General features: G+C 43.3%; 1 protein-coding gene across 8 annotated transcripts in view; it reads right to left on the bottom strand.

The window, feature by feature from the left end:
- The window catches only part of TPD52 (tumor protein D52), a 120257-nt gene that overhangs the window by 42040 nt on the left and 59613 nt on the right, over positions 1 to 18604 (bottom strand). For 4 of the 8 annotated variants that reach the window (XM_081503332.1, XM_081503334.1, XM_081503333.1 and 1 more), the window contains exon 1: positions 5325 to 6485. The exons of the other annotated variants lie outside the window; for them this stretch is intronic. In XM_081503332.1, the coding sequence (XP_081359458.1) occupies positions 5325 to 5463 (139 nt within the window). In that variant the 5' untranslated portion in view covers positions 5464 to 6485. Of the gene's footprint in view, positions 1 to 5324; positions 6486 to 18604 lie in introns of those variants that run through there. 8 annotated transcript variants of the gene reach the window in all.

Genomic DNA, 18604 nt, shown 5'->3' with positions numbered 1-18604 from the left:
GTAACAAAATCCAGAATAGTGAGGGAATACTTGGAGGTCCCCACTTCAAAGTGGTTCTCCTTAAGAGATCCTAAAAGCAAAAGATCCACTTAAGGCAAGGCTTTCCAACTGCTACATGATGGACATTTTGAGCAGTAAGGTTCTTGGGGGGGGGTGGTTCTATCTGCATCCCATGGGACGTCTTGTGCACATGCCCACTCCATGTCTGCAGCAACCCCCCTCACCCTGCACCCAGTGGTCACAACCAAAAGCATTTTGAAATCTTCTCTAGACGTGGTCAGATATACCCCCTGGAAGGGTGGAGGCCAAAAATGCCCCCACTGACTTCAGGCAATGGAGCCTCTGAAACCTGCTATTTGACTCTGATTATCTTCAGAAGAGAGAGATTAGGGAGCATGGGTCATATAACTGATACTCCTTAAGGCTGTTATTTTCTCATATTTGCTCATGGTAAAAACAGTAAAACCTCTGGAGAGAAAAATGAGAATAATCGTCATCAAGGCAACAAGGAATAAGAAAGCAGAGAAAACCAGAGTCATTCCACTGAGGGGCGGCGGGACCCAGGAACCCAGGAGGTGAATTGGGCAGTGGCAGGGTCATCAAGGAGGAAATTCCTGCAGAAAGGAGGGGAGGCAGACAGCGCTGACACAAAAGCGGGAAGACAGCTCTTGAGTCAGACAGGCCACCCATTCCGGGACTCAACTCTGCAAGTGGGGCCCCACATAGCGGTCAAGCTCCTGTCCAAAGAAAGGTCACTATCCCCAAACTTCACTTGATAGATGAGTAGAGGAGAAACAAAAGATGGCAAAAGAAGACATTAGTATTTTCAAATGTTTCATGTGTTCCTCCAGATATTCTTAAACTGATTTTTGAATCATCTTTAAAAAAAAGATAGAATCTTTAGCCAATTATTTCAAGTCATCGGCTCCCTTGACACCAATCAAGTAAAACTAGCAAAACTGGGTCACTCTACAAAAAGGGTGGCAGAAAATCAGCCATGGAGGAATTTGGGGACCCCCAGAGGGGAAGTCTTTAAATTTCCTCTGGGGGAACAAGAAAGTTCTACCATTCTTCAGTTCTACTAGGATTTTTTTTTCTGTAAACCTGCATATTTACTATTTAAGACCTGGACAATCCTGAAAAGCTTTCAAGAAGTGATAACCCCTTTCCTAAAAAGAAGAGAGAATGACTCAGAGTCTAAATCAAAAAGGGGAATGAAGCAGAATGAAAAGGATTCTGAGCTAAAGAATTTCAATTTGATTTTCTTCAGTGTTTTTAGAGTTTCAAATATGACAGCATAAAACTAAGATGTCAGAGTTTTAAATGGCTCCTATTTCCTGAAATCACTAGAAATAACCAAAAGTTTTTTAAAATATATATATATATATATATAAGCCAGGGCTTGCTTTATCTTTCTGTACATGAGAAAATCCTTAAGAGGAAGAATGAATGTACATAAATAACACTGGAAGTTATCCTTGTAAGTGTTCACAGACTGGAAAAGAAAACTCAACCAAGGACAACAGGAACAAGACAACTGTGCCGACTGTACGGCAACATGGAAAGTTCACGTCCAAGCGGCATATGAGGAATCAACAAATTACCCATGGTAATCTTTTTTTTAAGTCCACCCTGCATGGGTTGTGGGAGTTTTAGTTCTGTGGCCAGGGATTGAAGCCGGGGCGCCTCAGGAGTGAGAGCACAGAGTTATAACAGCTGGACCGCCAGGGAATTCCCAACAAACTACCCCACAGTAAGACCCTTGATCAAAGGAAATGTTCCGCCTTGAATGATTAACCTGCTCTATGATATCCGTTACTGGGCAGGTACAGATTTCATGTAATCAAAAAACAAACAAAGCACACACACATACACACACACACGCACACACACACGCACACACACACACAAAACCACTGGCTTGAGAACTGAGGGGTGATGTTGAGTCCTGACTTGGGCTAAGCTTTGTGATTTGGGGACTTCACAACACCAGTCTTGGCCTCCATGTTCACATCTGTAAGATGATCTACAGCGTGATTTAGTCTTTGCCAGTTCCATTTCATTCATTCATTCACTCATTCATTCAACCAACAAATATTTGTAGAGCCACAGCTGTCGAGTGCTGTTCTAGGTGCTAAGGGAAAAGCAGTGAATGAAAGACAGACAACCCTAATGGAGCTTGTATTCCAGATACTGAAATCAGTATTTTTCAAACTATAGGCTGTGAAATCCTTTTAGCAGTACCAAATGAGCATATTTAGAAGAAACAGGAATAATATAAAATATCAGAGTACATCACATAGTAAAGGTAAGCTCTGTTTCACAGAATCCTGCTTTAGCTATTGACATTTATGTCTATGAGGGTTGCGGATCAAGAAGTATAAGGCATTTCTGAATGTGGGCTGGTTGTACCAAGAGAGTTTTAACATCTCTGATAAAAGAATTCTTTTTGTTTCAGCCACTGGCCCTCATCCTGTCCTTCACTCAGACTGCTTGAGGAACATTCTGCCCAGAGATTAATCTCTTTACCTTTTCATTCGCCCCATGATGGCATTTTGTATAAATATCAAAGACTATGCTTTTCAGATCAATGTCCCCAGCCTTTTCTGAGTACGATTCCTTTTAACATCAGCTCTTTTTGCACACTGCTGATTGGGAAAATTCAGAGTGGCCAATAGCCACGTGAGCTTTTAAATGGAGGGCATGGAAACCCACTCCAGGATTCTTGCTTGGAGAAACCCCATGGACAGAGGAACCTGGCGGGCTACAGTCCATGGGGTAGCAAAGAGCTGGACATGACTGAGTGACTAAGCACACACAGCACAGAATGTACCCATCCTAAGAGCTCCTATCTAAAAATACAAAGGTTGCAAACACACAGAAGGCAGTATTCATTCCATCTACGCCTCCCACTTGATATTCAAAGAGATTTGCAGGCTTCTTGTGCCCCGAGGAGTCACAAGCACAAAGACTGGAGATTCCTGTTGTAGATCCCAGCTTTGATTTGCTTATTTTAGAATCATCACGTTCTTACCAGGTGACTGCTTATGGCGGTTTCTGTTTGGTTTAATGTTCTCCCTCCCCTCAATCCTTTTTAAAAATTCACACAAACCAATAAAAGTGAGCACAACTGGATACATGAGTTTGTTTCCAGCTTTTGTTGTTCGCTTGCTTTTTAAAAATCATTTTGTGTCTAATCCCATGAGCCCAAACTCCTACAAATTCCAACTAGGAATTAGGGACATAATTGTTCAAAATAGAGACACACTCAACCCTACCCACTGCTTCTGTTTTAACAGAAAACAACCAAAGGGTGGCAATTACTACAGCTGGGAAAAGGAAAGGAGGTGAAACAGAGATTCAAAAAGAGAGAGACTTCCAACAAGCGGCAGAATCATCCTGGGAATTTCGAAGTCTTGCACGCTGATCATCGAGGTCTACCTGAGGTCAGGTCACTACAGTCCTGGCTCCCACGGCCCCGTGTCACTTAGGATTCCCTCCGTCCCCGAGCTCTAACTTCCTTCTGTGTACTGTTCTTGAAGCATTTCCTACACGTAGGATTGAGCAGTGAGGATGGAGGGAGTCATCCTTTGGGGACAGGGACAGTAGTACTTTCTGCAGAGTCCATGGTGGACCACAGGGCCAGGAAAAGGCAGCATAAGACAGATTCCTGGCAATCCAGTTCCCGAAACAGACATCCAGCTGCTGCCTGCCAGTCCCCAACTTCCAGAGACCTGATCAATCCAGTTATTGTCAACCTCTTCCCCTTCCTGGAAAACCAAACTACACCTCCAAAGGTGACCACAGATTGTGAACAATGGTGACAGGAATGCTGCATGCTCTCTAAAATACGCTGTAGCCTTTACTATTTTTTTTTTTAATTACCTACTTTTTAAGCTTAGGAAGAGTGAAACGTGACCTAGTCTTCATTAACAAGGGAAACATCAACTTCTAGGAAAATCTGCTTACTTCTCTGGCAAGTCACAGAGGTCGTCTAACCGTCTCCAACCGTTAGCTGTAAAATGAGGGGATTGGCCTGGATGCGGCTGAGGCAACTTCTAGCTTCGTGCTATTTGCTCATAAACTTAAGCTCTGCCCTAACGGTGGCTCCTGGCCTGCAGAACAATCTTCTAGCGGCACGTGGGAAGGAGTGCCTGCTTCCAAAGGCACAGTAGCTGTGAGTTTTTCTCTTACAATCTCTCACCTGTATAATGCAGGAAGCTCAGTCCCGGGCTTTGAGCCAACCTAGAGGGTGGGGTGAGGGTGGGAGGGAGGTTCAAGAGGGAGGTGACTATGGCTGATTCACGCTGTTGTGTGGCAGAGACCAACACAATGGTGTAAAGCAATTATACTCCAATTAAAATTTTTAAACTTTTTTTAAGAATATCGTTCAAGGAAAAAAAATTTCTCACCTGGGTATTCCTGCACGTTGCTCACAGTATTCCAAGCCCAAAACCTGGCCCGCCATTAGCAGGACCTTGAATTTAGTCAGTGCTTCAGCTGCTTAAGCATCATTTTCACAAAAACGAAATTGGGGGGGTCCTTCCTAAATTACATAGGTGACCAGAAGTGAAGAGCTCCATATTCCCCCATTTTGGCTATTTATTAGGTAGATGAACTTAAGATGATCAGAAGACCTCTAATGCCTATACAAATAGGTCCACTTTTAAAATCTACTCAATATTCTGTGATATCCTTTATGGGAAAGGCATTTGAAAAAGAACAGATATATCTATATGTATAACTGAATCCCTTTGCTGCATACCTGAAACTAACACAGCATTATAAAATCAACTATGCTGTGAGGTGCTGTGCTAAGTCACTTCAGTTGTGTCAGATTCTTTGTGGCCCTAGGGACTGTAACCCCACCAGGCTCCTCTGTCCATGGGATTCTCCAGGCAAGAATACTGGAACAGGTTGCCATGCCCTCCTCCAGGGGATCGTCCCAACCCAGGGATTGAACCCAGGTCTCCTGCATTGCAGGCTGATTTTTTTAACCATCTGAGCCACCAGGGAAGCCCCAAGTACATATGTCAATCCAAATAGGACAGAGGAGTATGGTGGACTACAGTCCACAGGATCTCAAAGAATTGGACACAACTGAAGTAACTTAGCACGCACGCATGCACATTTAAATACATATACATACATTCTAAACATTTAACAAGCCATCTAGCTCTCTACTTGGAATCCCGTAGCAGCTTTACTAACCGGTAGCAACACAGCAACACCCTTTTCACACTAAGAATTATAAAGCCAGGCAAATCCCCAGTTTCATACAGGTTTCATCACAGCAAATGTCACTTTAGAAAACTAGGAGTTACCAAACTTCCGAAGAGTAGGTGATCCTGGTGGGGACGTATTTCCACTGGGAGACAGGTAGAGATAGTTTTTGTTTACTCCTGTATTAAAATCAAATGGGGACTCGTAGTCCTCATAAAAGTCCATCTCTCTACCGTCCATTCCAGGCAAATGCAGAACGCATGGTTCTACCACCGCCGCCTCTTCCTGGGTTGAGCGCCGCTCTGCACGTATTCCCCTGGATCACTGCGCCAGGCAAGCCCGAGGAAGAGATCCAGCCCTGGGTTCCAAGAACCTGGCTTCCTGGGACAGGGGCAGCCGTCACACCCTCAGGACAAGGAGGTTGTTTAATAAGTGACTTCTCCCCAGCAACCAGAGGAACAGCTCTGATCACCACCTGCTGTTCATTTCAGCCAACAGCCAACAACCCAGGCAGGAAGCAGAGCTTTCTAGAGCTTTCTTCAGTAAACAAAGGAGGGCCCAGTGCTGTAGCATTGCCTCCACATACAAACAGTTCAGGCAAACGTCAGACACTGGCACATTTATTAATTTTTCTTACAACTTATTATTTTTTAAACCGCTCAGCTGACCACAACTGCACCAGGGCAGACTTAATCTTCTAGGACAAGGAAGGATTACCGGCCAGTAATCTCCCACAAAGGCCATCTGGGGGCTACGTTTTTTCCACCCTGGATTACAGGGGCGGCCTGAGAGCCGAGCTTCCTGGTTGAGAAATAAAGTTCCATTTCTAAGACGACTTTATCTAAAGCAATGTCTGGCTTGAGTGTAACAGAAATGTCAGTCTGACTTGTCGTTCTCACCTTGCTTTTCCATCCCTTCCCTTCCCTTTTGTGCAAAGATGGTGTTTCCCTGATGTATACTGAGAAGAGAAGAAGTCCCCGCAGGTGAAGGGCCCAGGTCCTCCCACGTTCTCCTCGTTAACCCAGGCCAGGCCTGCAGGGTGGCCACCCTGGTTAGCTTGTAAAACAAGACTTCTCAGTCTCCAGATCCACTCCCCAGCCTCTTCACGGACCCTTTCTGCCAGAACTCTGGCCTTGGCCAAAGTGATATCATGTAACGTTCCTTCTCCTTTCACCAACGTGGCTGAGCTCATATTAAAGAGGTGAAAATAAAAGTAACCCTCCCTTAGATCAGTGGTGGTCTGTTATTGCCTGACAAAAAAAAAAAAACTCCAGTTAAATAAACAAGTAAAAAGGACCTCCCTGTTTGCTCAGTAAAGAAGCTGGTAAACACAGGTTCGATCCCTGGTCTGAGAAGATTCCACATGCAGACTAAGCCCATGCGCCACAACTACTGAGCCCACACTCGAGAGCCTGAGAGTCGCAACTACTGAAGCCCGTGTGCCCTAGAGCCTGTGCTCTGCAACAAGAGAAGCCACTGCAATCAGAAGCTCGTACACTGCGATGAAGAGTAGCCCCTACTCTCTGCAACTAGTGAAAGCCCACCTGCAGCAGCGAAGACCCAGTGCAACCAAAAATAAATAAATATTTGTTTAAAGGCGCGGGGACTTCCCTGATGATTAGTGGTTTAGAATCCACCTTCCCATGCAGGAGATTCCGGTTCAGTCTTTGGTCAGGATAAGTAGGATCACAACAGGCCTTGAGGCAACTAAGCCGGGTGCCACAACTACTGAGCCGACATGCTCCAGGGCCCGAGCACCTCAACAGGAGAAGCCACAACTAGAGAGGCCTGCGCATCACAGGGAAGTTCTCTCCTGCCCCAATGAAGACCCAGCACAGCCCAAAACAACAAAGGCCATGTTCCACCTTTTCACATCTTTCTCATAAAAAGGGAACATAGTATACTCTCCCTAGATTGGAAGCAAGTAGGAAATTTTTTTAAGTTACGAATATTTTAAGCACTAAAAAAGAAATCTGAGCGTGTATAAAACTATATAAACACCAAGATAGTTTACATTCATCTTATGATTCATCTTCTATTTTTTTTCTATTAGTCTCCTATTGTACTCTATTTTTGACAAGTCCATCTTATTTAAGTATTTTTTAAAATTTATTTTTAACAATAAGAAATATCAATCTGTATTTTTCTCCTAAAAGATACCAAAATTGGGGTAATGATAAATGCTGTTTATTCTATATTTAGAAATAAAATAAATGGTTTCTTTTTATTAATTGAAAAAAATGAATTGGTCAATTTCTTAAAATCCATGGTATCTCTCACTGAGGTAGCACAGGTATTATGGTTACATTCTTAGGCTAGAAATGGTTATTGGAATCCCTGGCCCTCTCAATACTCTACATTTGGTCACCAAATCACTGGTTAAAAAAAAAAAATTCTGCATTCTCATTCTTCCTCCTAGTCACAAGTGTCAGAAAATGCTATGGGCTGAAATCTGCGTCTCTTCAAAACTCATATGTTGAATCCCTAACTCCTGGTATGATGGTGTTTGGAGGTGATTAGGCTTAGATGAGGCCATGGAGTGGGGCCTAGGCTGGGATCTGTGTCCTCATAAGAAGAGGAAGCCCCTTCATGGATCACAGCCTTGTTGTGGCGAAGGGGCTTGCATAACTCAATGAAATTCTTGCCACGAGAACACCATGAACAGCATAAAAAGGCAAAAAGAAATGACACCAAAAGATGAGCCCCCCCAGGTTGGAAGGTGTCCAATATGCTACTAGGGAAGAACGGAGGGAATTACTAATAGTTCCAGAAAGAATGAAGTGGAAATGACACTCAGTTGTGGGTGTGTCTGGTGGTGAAAGTAAAATCCCATGCTGTAAGAACAATATTGCACTGGAGCCATGAATCAAGGTAAATTGGATGTGGTCAAGCAGGAGACGGCAAAAATAAACATCCACATCTTAGGAATCAGTGAACTAAAATGGATGGGAATGGGTGAATTTAATTTAGATGACCATCATATCTTCTACTGGAGGCAAGAATCCCATAGAAGAAATGGAGCAGCCCTCATAATCAACAAAAGAGCTATGGTCTTTCCAGTAGTCATGTATGGATGTGAGAGTTGGACCAGAAAGAAAGCTGAGCACTAAAGAACTGATGTCTTTGAACCGTGGTGCTGGCGAGGACTCTTGAGAGTCCCTTGGACTGCAAGGAGATCAAACCAGTCAATCCTAAAGGAAATCAATCCTGAATATTCATTGGAAGAACTGAGGCTGAAGCTGAAGCTCCAATACTTTGGCCACCTGATGGGAAGAACTGACTCACTGGAAAAGACTGATGCTGGGAAAGATTGAGGGCAGGAGGAGAAGGGGGTGACAGAGGATGAGATGGCTGGATGGCACCACCAACTCAATGTACATGAACTTAGGCAAACTTCAGGAGATAGTGAGGGACAGGGAGGCCTGGTGTGCTGCAGTCCATGGGGTCGCAAAGAGTCAGACACGACTTAGCAAGTAAACAACAACACCAAGAGTGCTAGCTCGAGCTCTCCTCCCACCATGTGAGGACACAAGACAGCCATGTGCCAACAGGAAAATGACTCTCACAGGGATCAGATCAACCCACACCTTGATCTTGAACTTCCCAGACTCTAGAACTGTGAGAAACAAATTTTTTTTGTTATGGGCCTCCCATTCTGTGGTAACTTATGATAGCAGCCAGAACTAAAACAAATATGCTAACAATGATATACATAATGATGCAGGTCACAGCCACCTCCAAGGTCCTCAGATCCCTCAAAATTTCCATGTTCTTGACCTCTCGTGTTGACTCCCATGCTACATCCTCTGCCTGAAATGCCTTTTTTCTGCTTGCTGAACTCATTCATCTTTCAAGACTCGGGCAGAAATCCCATCTCTTCTCAGAAGCCCTCCCTCTCTGGCACTCTCCCTTCCGACAACAGCACACAGCATGTGACGTGCCCACCCAGCAGTCCTGACAGCCTTGCCTCCAGAGCAGGGGCTGCGTTCAGTACTGCACTGCCAACTATGCTATACAAAATGGAAAAAATAAACAATACAAATGCTTATTAAAGGGGGATTATTTAAATGCTAAATAGAATATTCATGTAACAAGACAGTATGCAAACATGATGACGTAGAAATGTATATATTTTATAGGGAAAGATATTCTTTTTCAAAATATTTATTTGACTGTGTCGGGTCTTAGTTGCGGCTCGTGGGATCTTCATTGCCTCCTGCGGGACCTTTCGGTGAAGCCCGTGGGCTCTCTAGTTGTGCCACCCATGTGACTCCAAAGTGCACAGGCTCAGGAGCTGCTGCACATGGGCTCAGTTACTCTGTAACAGGTGGAATCTTAATTCCCCAACCAGGGATCAAAATTGCAGCCCTGCATTGCAAGGTGGATTCTTAATCACTGGAACACCAGGGAAGCCAGTGTATTCTTGATACACTCAGTAAACATTTCAAAACTGTTTGCACTACATGATCCATAATTGTGTGATAACTGGAGAGACTAACCAACCCAAAGAGAACATAGGCAGGAGAAATCCCAGGAAAGTGTGTATGTGCTGCAAGGCCAGCAGAGGGCACCCATAGGCAGCTCAGAAGTTAACTGTCCAGCCAGTGAAGTGCAGACTAACTACACAGTAACAATCCACTGGATGACTCACCTTAGTGGAAATGGAATGAATACAAATATCTGTAAAGAATATTAAGTTTCCATCTACCTGTTAACACATTATTTATATATGTCTGTGTTCAGTTCAGTCGCTCAGTTGTGTCTGACTCTTTGCAACCCTGTGAACCGCAGCACGCCAGGCCTCCCTGTCCATCACCAACTCCCTGAGTCCACCCAAACCCATGCCCATCGAGTCAGTGATGCCATCCAGCCATCTCATCCTCTGTCATCCTCTGTCGTCCCCTTCTCCTCCTGCCCTCAATCTTTCCCAGCATCAGGGTCTTTTCCAATGAGTCAGCTCTTTGCATCAGGTGGCCAAAGTGTAGGTACTCCCTAATTTTGAAGGAGTTAAATGTAAAATCTATATGTGCCTAGTCACTCAGTTGTGTCTGACCCTTTGTGATCCCATGGACTGTAGCCCACCAGGTCCCTCTATCCATGAGATTCTCCAGACAAGAATACTGGAGTGGGTTGCCATTTCATTCTCCAGGGGGGAAAAAACAATCTATATAACTCATACAAAAATATTACTGGAGGGGCCTTGAAGGGCACACAGACAGACGATGTGACTGCCCAACAGGAGCGGCAGGTCACAGATATCAGACCCTGTGGACATGCCATGAGGACACAGCAGCCAGCTGGCCAAATATAGGACAGTTTGATCATCAACATAATTAAGGACAGCAGTGGATTATAAACCATTAAAAACAGGAATTCGAGGGTCTGTATCCAGTGGTTAATTGTATGTGTCAATCTGAGTGATGAGGTGCCCAGATAGTTGATTAAACATTGTATATAGTTGCGTCTCCGATGGTGTTCGTGGACGAGATTAACACTAATGGGCAGACTGAGTAAAGCAGATGGCCCTCCCCAAAGTGGATGTGCTTCATTCAATCTGCTGAAGGCCTAAACAGAACAAAGAGGCTGAGAAGGGAGGATTCACTCTGCCTGTCTTCAAGCTGTGATACTGGTCTTCTGCGTCTGCATTTGGACTTGGAAAGAAACTGACAGCATCAGCCTTCCCAGTTCTCAGACTCAACCTGGAAGTACAGTGTGTGCTAGTCACTCACTTGTGTCTCACTCTTTGTGACCCCATGGACTGTAGTCTGCTAGGCTCCTCTGTCCATGGGATTTTCCAGGCAAGAATACTGGAGTGGGTAGCCATTCCCTTCTCCAGGGGATCTTCTTGACTCAGGGATCGAATCTGGGTCTCCTGCATTGCAGGCAGATTCTTTACCATCTGAGCCAGGAGGAAATCCCATGGACGTACAGTAGTTCTCCCCTTATTAGTAGAGAATATGTTTCAAGAACCCCAGTGGATGCTGGAAACCATGGAAAAAACACATACTGTATTTTTTCCTGTACATACATACCTATGATAAAGTTTTATTTATTAATTAGGCATAGGAAGAGATTAAAAATAACTAGTAATAAAACAGAACAATTAAAATAATATAAGAAAAGTTACATAAGTGTGGTCTCTCTCAAAAATACCTTACTGTACAAAATTAATGCCTTTTCCACCTTAACTAAAGGACTCATCATGCATGCCCTGTGGCCATAACTTTCACAGTCTGAGATGTAACAGCAAAACTAGCACGGATTTCTTTTTCCTTCTTCACAGTTTCACAAACAGAGGATTCATTCTTACTACAGATCTTATCAACCTTAGCATGTTATATTTTTCTTTCCTCATTAAGTCAAGAGCTTTCAGCTTTTCACTTAAAGGACGCACTTCAAGGCTTTTCTTTGGCATATCTGAATTGCCAGCATTGCAACTCTTGCATTTTGGGGCCTTTACTAAGTAAAACAAGGGTGATGTGAACACAAGCACTGTGAAATGACAACAGTTGATCTGATAACTGAGCTGGTACCAAGTGACTAGCAGGCAGGATACGCTGAACAAAAGAATGATTCACATCCAAGGAAGGGAAGACTGAATGAGACAGCACGCGACTTCACCACACTATTCAGGCTGGTGCCTGATTTAAAACTGATGAATTGTTTGTTTCTGGAATTTCTGACTTGCTATTTTTGAATTGCAGGTAACTGAAACTGCAGAAAGTGAAACCACAGCTAAGGAGGAATGACTGTGTATCCTAATTCTCCTGGGTTTCCAGCTTGTGACTGCTTGGGAGAGTTCTTCCTCCATAACTGTGAGGCAATTGTTTCTAATAAATCTCTTATTTATAGAGAGAGAGGCAGATATAGATATACTATTGGTCTATTTCTCTGAAGAATCCAGACTAATATGCCTTAATAAATAGATAAACAGAGGAAGAAAGAAGACTCTTACAGAAAACTGCATGTTGACCATCACCATAAAGATTCAGGCAAAAACCATCAATGGATGCTAACCCGAGGGAGAATTTTTTAAATAAGAAGCAGATATACACATGGTCTTATGGGGTCTCCCCACAGATTAATTAGATATTGGAAGGGAAAATACAGTAACAACACAGCAGAGAAACTGAACCCCTCCTTTAGTGGATGATCAACACTGTCATTACCAAAGAGGAAGGTAGGCCCAGGTCTTCAAATGTGATATACTGAATACCTATGAGATATTCACCTGAGAAATCTGTGTGCAGGTCAAGAAACAACAGTTAGAACCGGACATGGAACAACAGACTAGCTCCAAATTGGGAAAGGAGTACGTCAAGGCTGTACGTCGTCACTCTGCTTATTTAACTTATATGCAGAGTACATCATGAGAAATGCCAGGCTGGATGAGGACAAGCTGAAATCAAGATTGCTGGGAGAATATATAAATAACCTCAGATATGCAGATGACACCCCCATTATGGCAGAAAGTGAAGAGGAATTGAAGAGCCTCTTGGTGAAAGTCAAAGAGGAAAGTGAAAAAGTTGGCTTAAAACTAAACGTTCAAAAAACTAAGATCATGGCACCTGGTCCTATCACTTCATGGCAAATAGATGGGAAACAATGGAAACAGTGACAGACTTTATTTTCTTGGGCTCCAAAATCACTGCAGATGGTGACTGCAGCCATGAAATTAAAAGATGCTTGCTCCTTGGGAGAAAAGCTATAACCAACCTAGAGAGCATATTAAAAAGCAGAGACATTACTTTGCTGACAAAGGTCCGTCTAGTCAAAGCTATGATTTCTCCAGTAGTCATGTATGGATGTGAGGGTTGGATTATAAAGAAACTGAGCGTTGAAGAATTGATGCTTTTGAACTGTGGTATTGGAGAAGACTCTTGAGAGTCCCTTGGACTGCAAGGAGATCCAACCAGTCCATCCTAAAGGAAATCAGTCCTGAATATTCATTGGAAGGACTGATGCTGAAGCTAAAACCCCAGTACTTTGGCCACCTGATGCAAAGAACTGACTCATTTGAAATGGGAAAGATCGAAGGCAGGAGGAGAAGGGGATAACAGAGGATGCGATGGTTGGATGGCATCACCGACTCAATTGACATGAGATTGAACAAGCCCTGGAGTTGGTGATGGTTGGGAAAACTGGTGTGCTGCAGTCCATGGGGTTGCAAAGAGTCAGACACAACTGAGCGAATGAACTGAACTGAAGCTAAGGATTCAAATTCAAGCTCTGGCTCAAGTGCCCTCAAGAGGCAAAAACATGGAAGAAAACCTTTAGTGACCAATATCACAGGAATAATGGGAGGAGAGAAAACAGACAGGACCAAATGCTACACAGACTTACAAACGAGCCCCTGGACTTAGCGTCCTGAGATCTTGCAAAGAAATTTTAGTCAGAGTGATGGTGGAAGACAGATGAGGGGAGCAGAGACAGTGGAGAAGAGAAGCTAGAAGTGAGTGAACAGGAGGTGGGGCTGGCTGGTCTGTGTGTTCCTTCATTATGTGTGTGATGAATGAGATACAGCAGGCAGTTTGGGAGCCACATCCCAGGCTTGGGAGGAGGCTTCAATTCCTACATTGGCTAATTTGACTTTCTTTTAAAATTATGTCAGCCATCAGATTAGAAATATTACATTAGGATTTTAGGAAATACTCCCTATGGGAATGACATTGCTTTTTCTCTTTTCTACTGCAAAGGGTAGAGAGTCTATTGTGGAACTATGTTAAAAGAAAAACCTATCCTCTTTGGAAACTCCTCCAGAACAAAAATGCATAAACTAATAAATGGATTCAAATTACTCAGACCTAAATACAAATACTCTTTAAGTGATAAAACAACTCTGTAACTTGACCTATTGACTTGCAAAGAAATTCTTACTTGGCAGGAGCTCCAAAAGAACAGAACACTTTGGGTGGAGTGTTTTTCTGCCCTCTCAAAACAATTAAAATTGAGTTTCGGCCCAATAAGCAGGTCAGGGGCCTTTTTTTCCTTTAAGAAATGTTTTTTGAAACATTAAAGGTCAAGAGGTTTCATTCTCTCCCCTCAACCTACAACCAAACCCTTTCTGATTTGTCCTTGAACTGGGAAAACCAGAGCCCGTTGAGAAATCTCAAGAATGCCTGAATTCTCTACCCTCAGGGACCGGAATCTAAAACTGTGCAAAAAAGTCTCTTTCAGTGAGGTCATCTCTTATCCATTCGGGAAGTGCTCCTGCCACTACTGCCCTCTGACTGAAGAGGTTTCATTAACAGAGCAGGAAATGATAGAACAGCTCGATATTCACCACGTGCCCAGATAGGTAACTACAATATACAAATTTTTCAGTTTATAGAGTTTGAGTTCAAATGTTGTGGTCCCTTCTCCCACTGATGGGTTGTTTCGGTCTTTACAGGGTCAAGCTAAAGTTCTCCAACCAGCGCTTCTGCAGCTTTAATGGTCACAAACCACCTGAAAGGGAAGTCGCTTCTGCAGCTTTAATGGTCACAAACCACCTGAAAGGGAAGTCGCTCAGTCGTGTCCGACTCTTTGCGACCCCGTGGACTGTAGCCTACCAGGCTCCTCCGTCCATGGGATTCTCCAGGCAAGAATACTGGAGTGGCTTGCCATTTCCTTCTCCAGGGGATCTTCCCGACCCAAGGATCGAACCCAGGTCTCCCGCATTGGAGGCAGATGCTTTAACCTCTGAGCCACCAGGGAAGTCCAAACCACCTGGGACCTTGATAAACTACAGATTCTGACCTAACAGTTATGGGTGGGGCTGGAGACTCTGCCTTCTGGACAAGCTCCAGGTGCTCCCTGATGTTTTCTTTGGACAACAGCTGCTACATTGCCCTTAGGAAGAAAGCTGCTGTTAGTTGCTCAGTTGTGTCCGACTCTATGGACTGTAGCCTGCTAGGCTCCCTCGTCCGTGGAAGAAAACTGAAGCAAAAGTTAGTACCTGTAGGGCTTCCCTGATGGTTCAGGGGTTCAGTATGCACTTCCACTGCAGAGGGAAAGGGCTGATCCCTCCCTTCCCTGATCTTGGTCAGGGAAGATCCCCCATGCCTGGAGGCATGGCCAAAAAAAGAAATAAAATGGTTAGCTCTGAAAAAACAAATCTAGTACTTGCCATTTTACATGACCTCAGCACTTTCTAAATATCTATTTTGGAAAATAAGAGACAGATTTTGTAGCCAAAGGGCATGTATTTCTATGGAGTTTGTTTTTGTGTTTCTATTATCCTAGCAGTTAATGAAGCAGCCAAGTTTAGAGGGGGGACAAAACTGGCTATGTCACAAGGGTGTATAACTGCCTGGTCTTTTCAATGTGATAATTACTTAGAGTCTGGAATTACAATAATATGAAGTCTGGAACAATTGCTTAGGAGTAAGGAAATGACAGCAGGCCATCCTGCCTGAGTATTAACAACGTATTTAAGAGCAAAGGATATCTATGGTGAGATTACCGGAAGATAAAGAGGTTTCACCCAAGTTGAATGTTTCCAAGTTGTTGACTGAGTTTAAATAGGGCTTTGGGTGTGTAGGGGAGATAAACACACCTGCCTGTCAGAGACCTGAAAGGAATAAATGAGGTGGAGGAGCAAATTTTAATTTGGATAAACTTACAGAGTGCTTACATAGCTATCCTCAGCAACTAGGGGTGTCATAGGAAATGCTTTTCCTTAAGGGAATGGGAGTTGCTCGAGAACAGTAGGCACTTATTTAAAATTAATATCTGGTCATGAACTTCAGTCATCAGCAAGCTGAGGCCAAGCATACACGTAAAGCAGCTGAGCTTCCTTTTAACTATAATTAGTTGGTTGGACATATCCAGTGGAGGGCTTCCCTTGCGGCTCAGCTGGTAAAGAATCTGCCTGCAATGTGGGAGACCTGGGTTTGATCCCTGGGTTGGGAAGATCCCCTGGAGAAGGGAACGGGTGGCTACCCACTCCCAGTATTCTGGCCTGGAGAATTCCATGGACTGTATATAGTCCATGGGGTTGCAAAGAATTGGACACAACTGAGCTAATAAAATAAATAAGATAATCCAGTGGATTGATCGTTAAAAAAATACACAGCACAAATATCGCCCATCTCTTTCTAAATTGTATTAATAGAATCTCATGCTGAAATATACAGTATTTCTTTCTAAAAACATGCTACTTCATTGAAGAAAGGTCATTTCCTGATCTCCCTGGTGGCCCAATGGCTAGGAATCTGCCTGCCAATGCAAGGGACATGGGTTCAATCCCTGGTCTGGGAAGATTCCACGTTCTGTGAAGCGACTAAGCCCAGGTGCCACAGCTACTGAAGCCCAGCGACTTAGAGCCCGTGCTCTGCAACAAGAGAAGTCACCACAGTGAGAAGCCTGAATACCACAACCAAGAGTAGCCCCCACTATCCGCAACTGGAGAAAGTCCATGTTCAGCCAAAGAGAAATAAAGAACTAAATAAAAAGGGAAGCCATTTCCAATAACAAATTTCACATATTTTCCTTTTTAAAGGCAACAAGAGAATACCAATGTCACGAGTAAAGCGAAGAGGAATCTGTTATCTTGAAGCTAAATCAAAGGCCAGAAGGCTTCAAGACTGCCTCCGTCTTCTGACACAAGGATGAAGGACCTGCCAATTTTTAAATATTTGACTTAATAACAACCATTTTTATTATTGTTAAGGCTTCTTACAGACTTTTCTCAGTTTTAGGAACCGTCGTTATCAAACAGGTATTGGTTAAAACAGCACCTATTTTCATTTATTCCTATAAGCTCTCTCAGAGGTAAAGTGATAGGATAATTCAAGATGCAATAGGAAGGGATACAGAGTGGGAAATGTTTCTCTAAAAAGTCCCCAGAACTCTGATATCACGCAGGTACTGTCCTGTCATCCCTGAAAGACCAAAGTAAAGAAGTAGTGCATGATTTAGTCATTAACTTAATATGGCTAAGACTGCTAACTAATCACGCAACCAATGTCCTCTTACTGTAACACATGCAGCTAGACTACATTTCCCAGCCTCCCTTGCACTTAGATGGGGCCATATGACTAAGCTCTGGCTGCATGAAAGTGATGTCTATTAACATGCTGCTAAGTCACTTCAGTCGTGTCCGACTCTGTGTGATCCCATACACAGAAGCCCACCAGGCTCCCCTGTCCCTGGGATTCTCCAGGCAAGAACACTGGAGTGGGTTGCCATTTCCTTCTCCAATGCATGAAAGTGAAAAGTGAAAGTGAAGTTGCTCAGTCGTATTCGACTCTTAGCGACCCCATGGACTGCAGCCTACCAGGCTTCTCCGTCCATGGGATTTTCCAGGCAAGAGTACTGGAGTGGGGTGCCATCACTATTAACATGAGGGGCAAAGAAAGACTGCTGAGAGCCACCAAGACGTGGAGGCCCTTTCTGCAGGCAAAATTTAAGAGGAAGATGAATGACAAAAAGATTTTCCTAAACACAGTTCAGATGGATTATTCAAATTCCTTTTTTTATTTTTTGTTCTTCAGTTTTATTGAGATATAATTAACATAAAGCACTATACAAATTTGGGGCTTTCCTGGTGGCTCAGACAGTAAAGAATCCACCTGCAATGAAGGAGACCCAGTGATTGTCAAGGGTTCAGGGGGAGGGAGACAGAGCACAGAAGATTTTCAGGGCAGTGAAACTATTCTGCACAATACGGTCATGGTAGTAGATACATGACATTTGCCAAAATGGCATTTGTCAAAATTCAGCAAACAGTACAACATAAATAGTGAGCCCTACTATAAACTATGAACTTTGGTTAATAATAATGTGTCAGTATTGGTTCATCAATTACAACTTCTGTTCCACACAAATGCAGGATGTTAACAATAGCGGAAACAGGCAGGGCAGTGGGGGCAACATGGAAATGCTGTACTATCTGTTCAATTTCGATAAACCTACAACTGTTCTAAAAAATAATTTTCTAATTAAACAAACAAACGCGCTTCACCTACTCTGCCATTTTGCCTATAGGAAAGCACCTGGGCACTGAAACTCATCTGCTTAGGCTATTGTCAAGGCTTCACATGTTTAGAGCAGGTCTGAGCTCACAATAAGAGAAATAATGACTTAATGATTAAGCTCCATAATTAACACAAACTAGATATTCATCTGAGCAGCTCTAGTTAAATTCTTCCCATGTATTTAAAAAATAATAATCAAAGTGGTTTGAGTACCTGCTTCCTAGCTAAAGACGTTACAAATTTATGGAAGAATATTGTCATCTTCAAAGAATCTTCCACTACAAGTGAGGTTAGCTCATAGAACTGGCTAGTAGGCTAATAATACCTCTCTAGAACTAACCAGAAACAGATATCTATCTATTCAACACAGAAGTAGGACACCAAGTTCAAGGCCTACACTTATCCTGAAAGTCTTTTATTCT

This window comes from Giraffa tippelskirchi, chromosome 6 (assembly GCF_054371585.1).
Source record: "Giraffa tippelskirchi isolate mGirTip1 chromosome 6, T2T-mGirTip1v1.2.pri, whole genome shotgun sequence".
Classification (NCBI taxonomy): Eukaryota; Metazoa; Chordata; class Mammalia; order Artiodactyla; family Giraffidae; genus Giraffa; species Giraffa tippelskirchi.
Note: the sequence above shows the minus strand (reverse complement) of the source record. Positions and strands in the feature narration are given on the sequence as shown.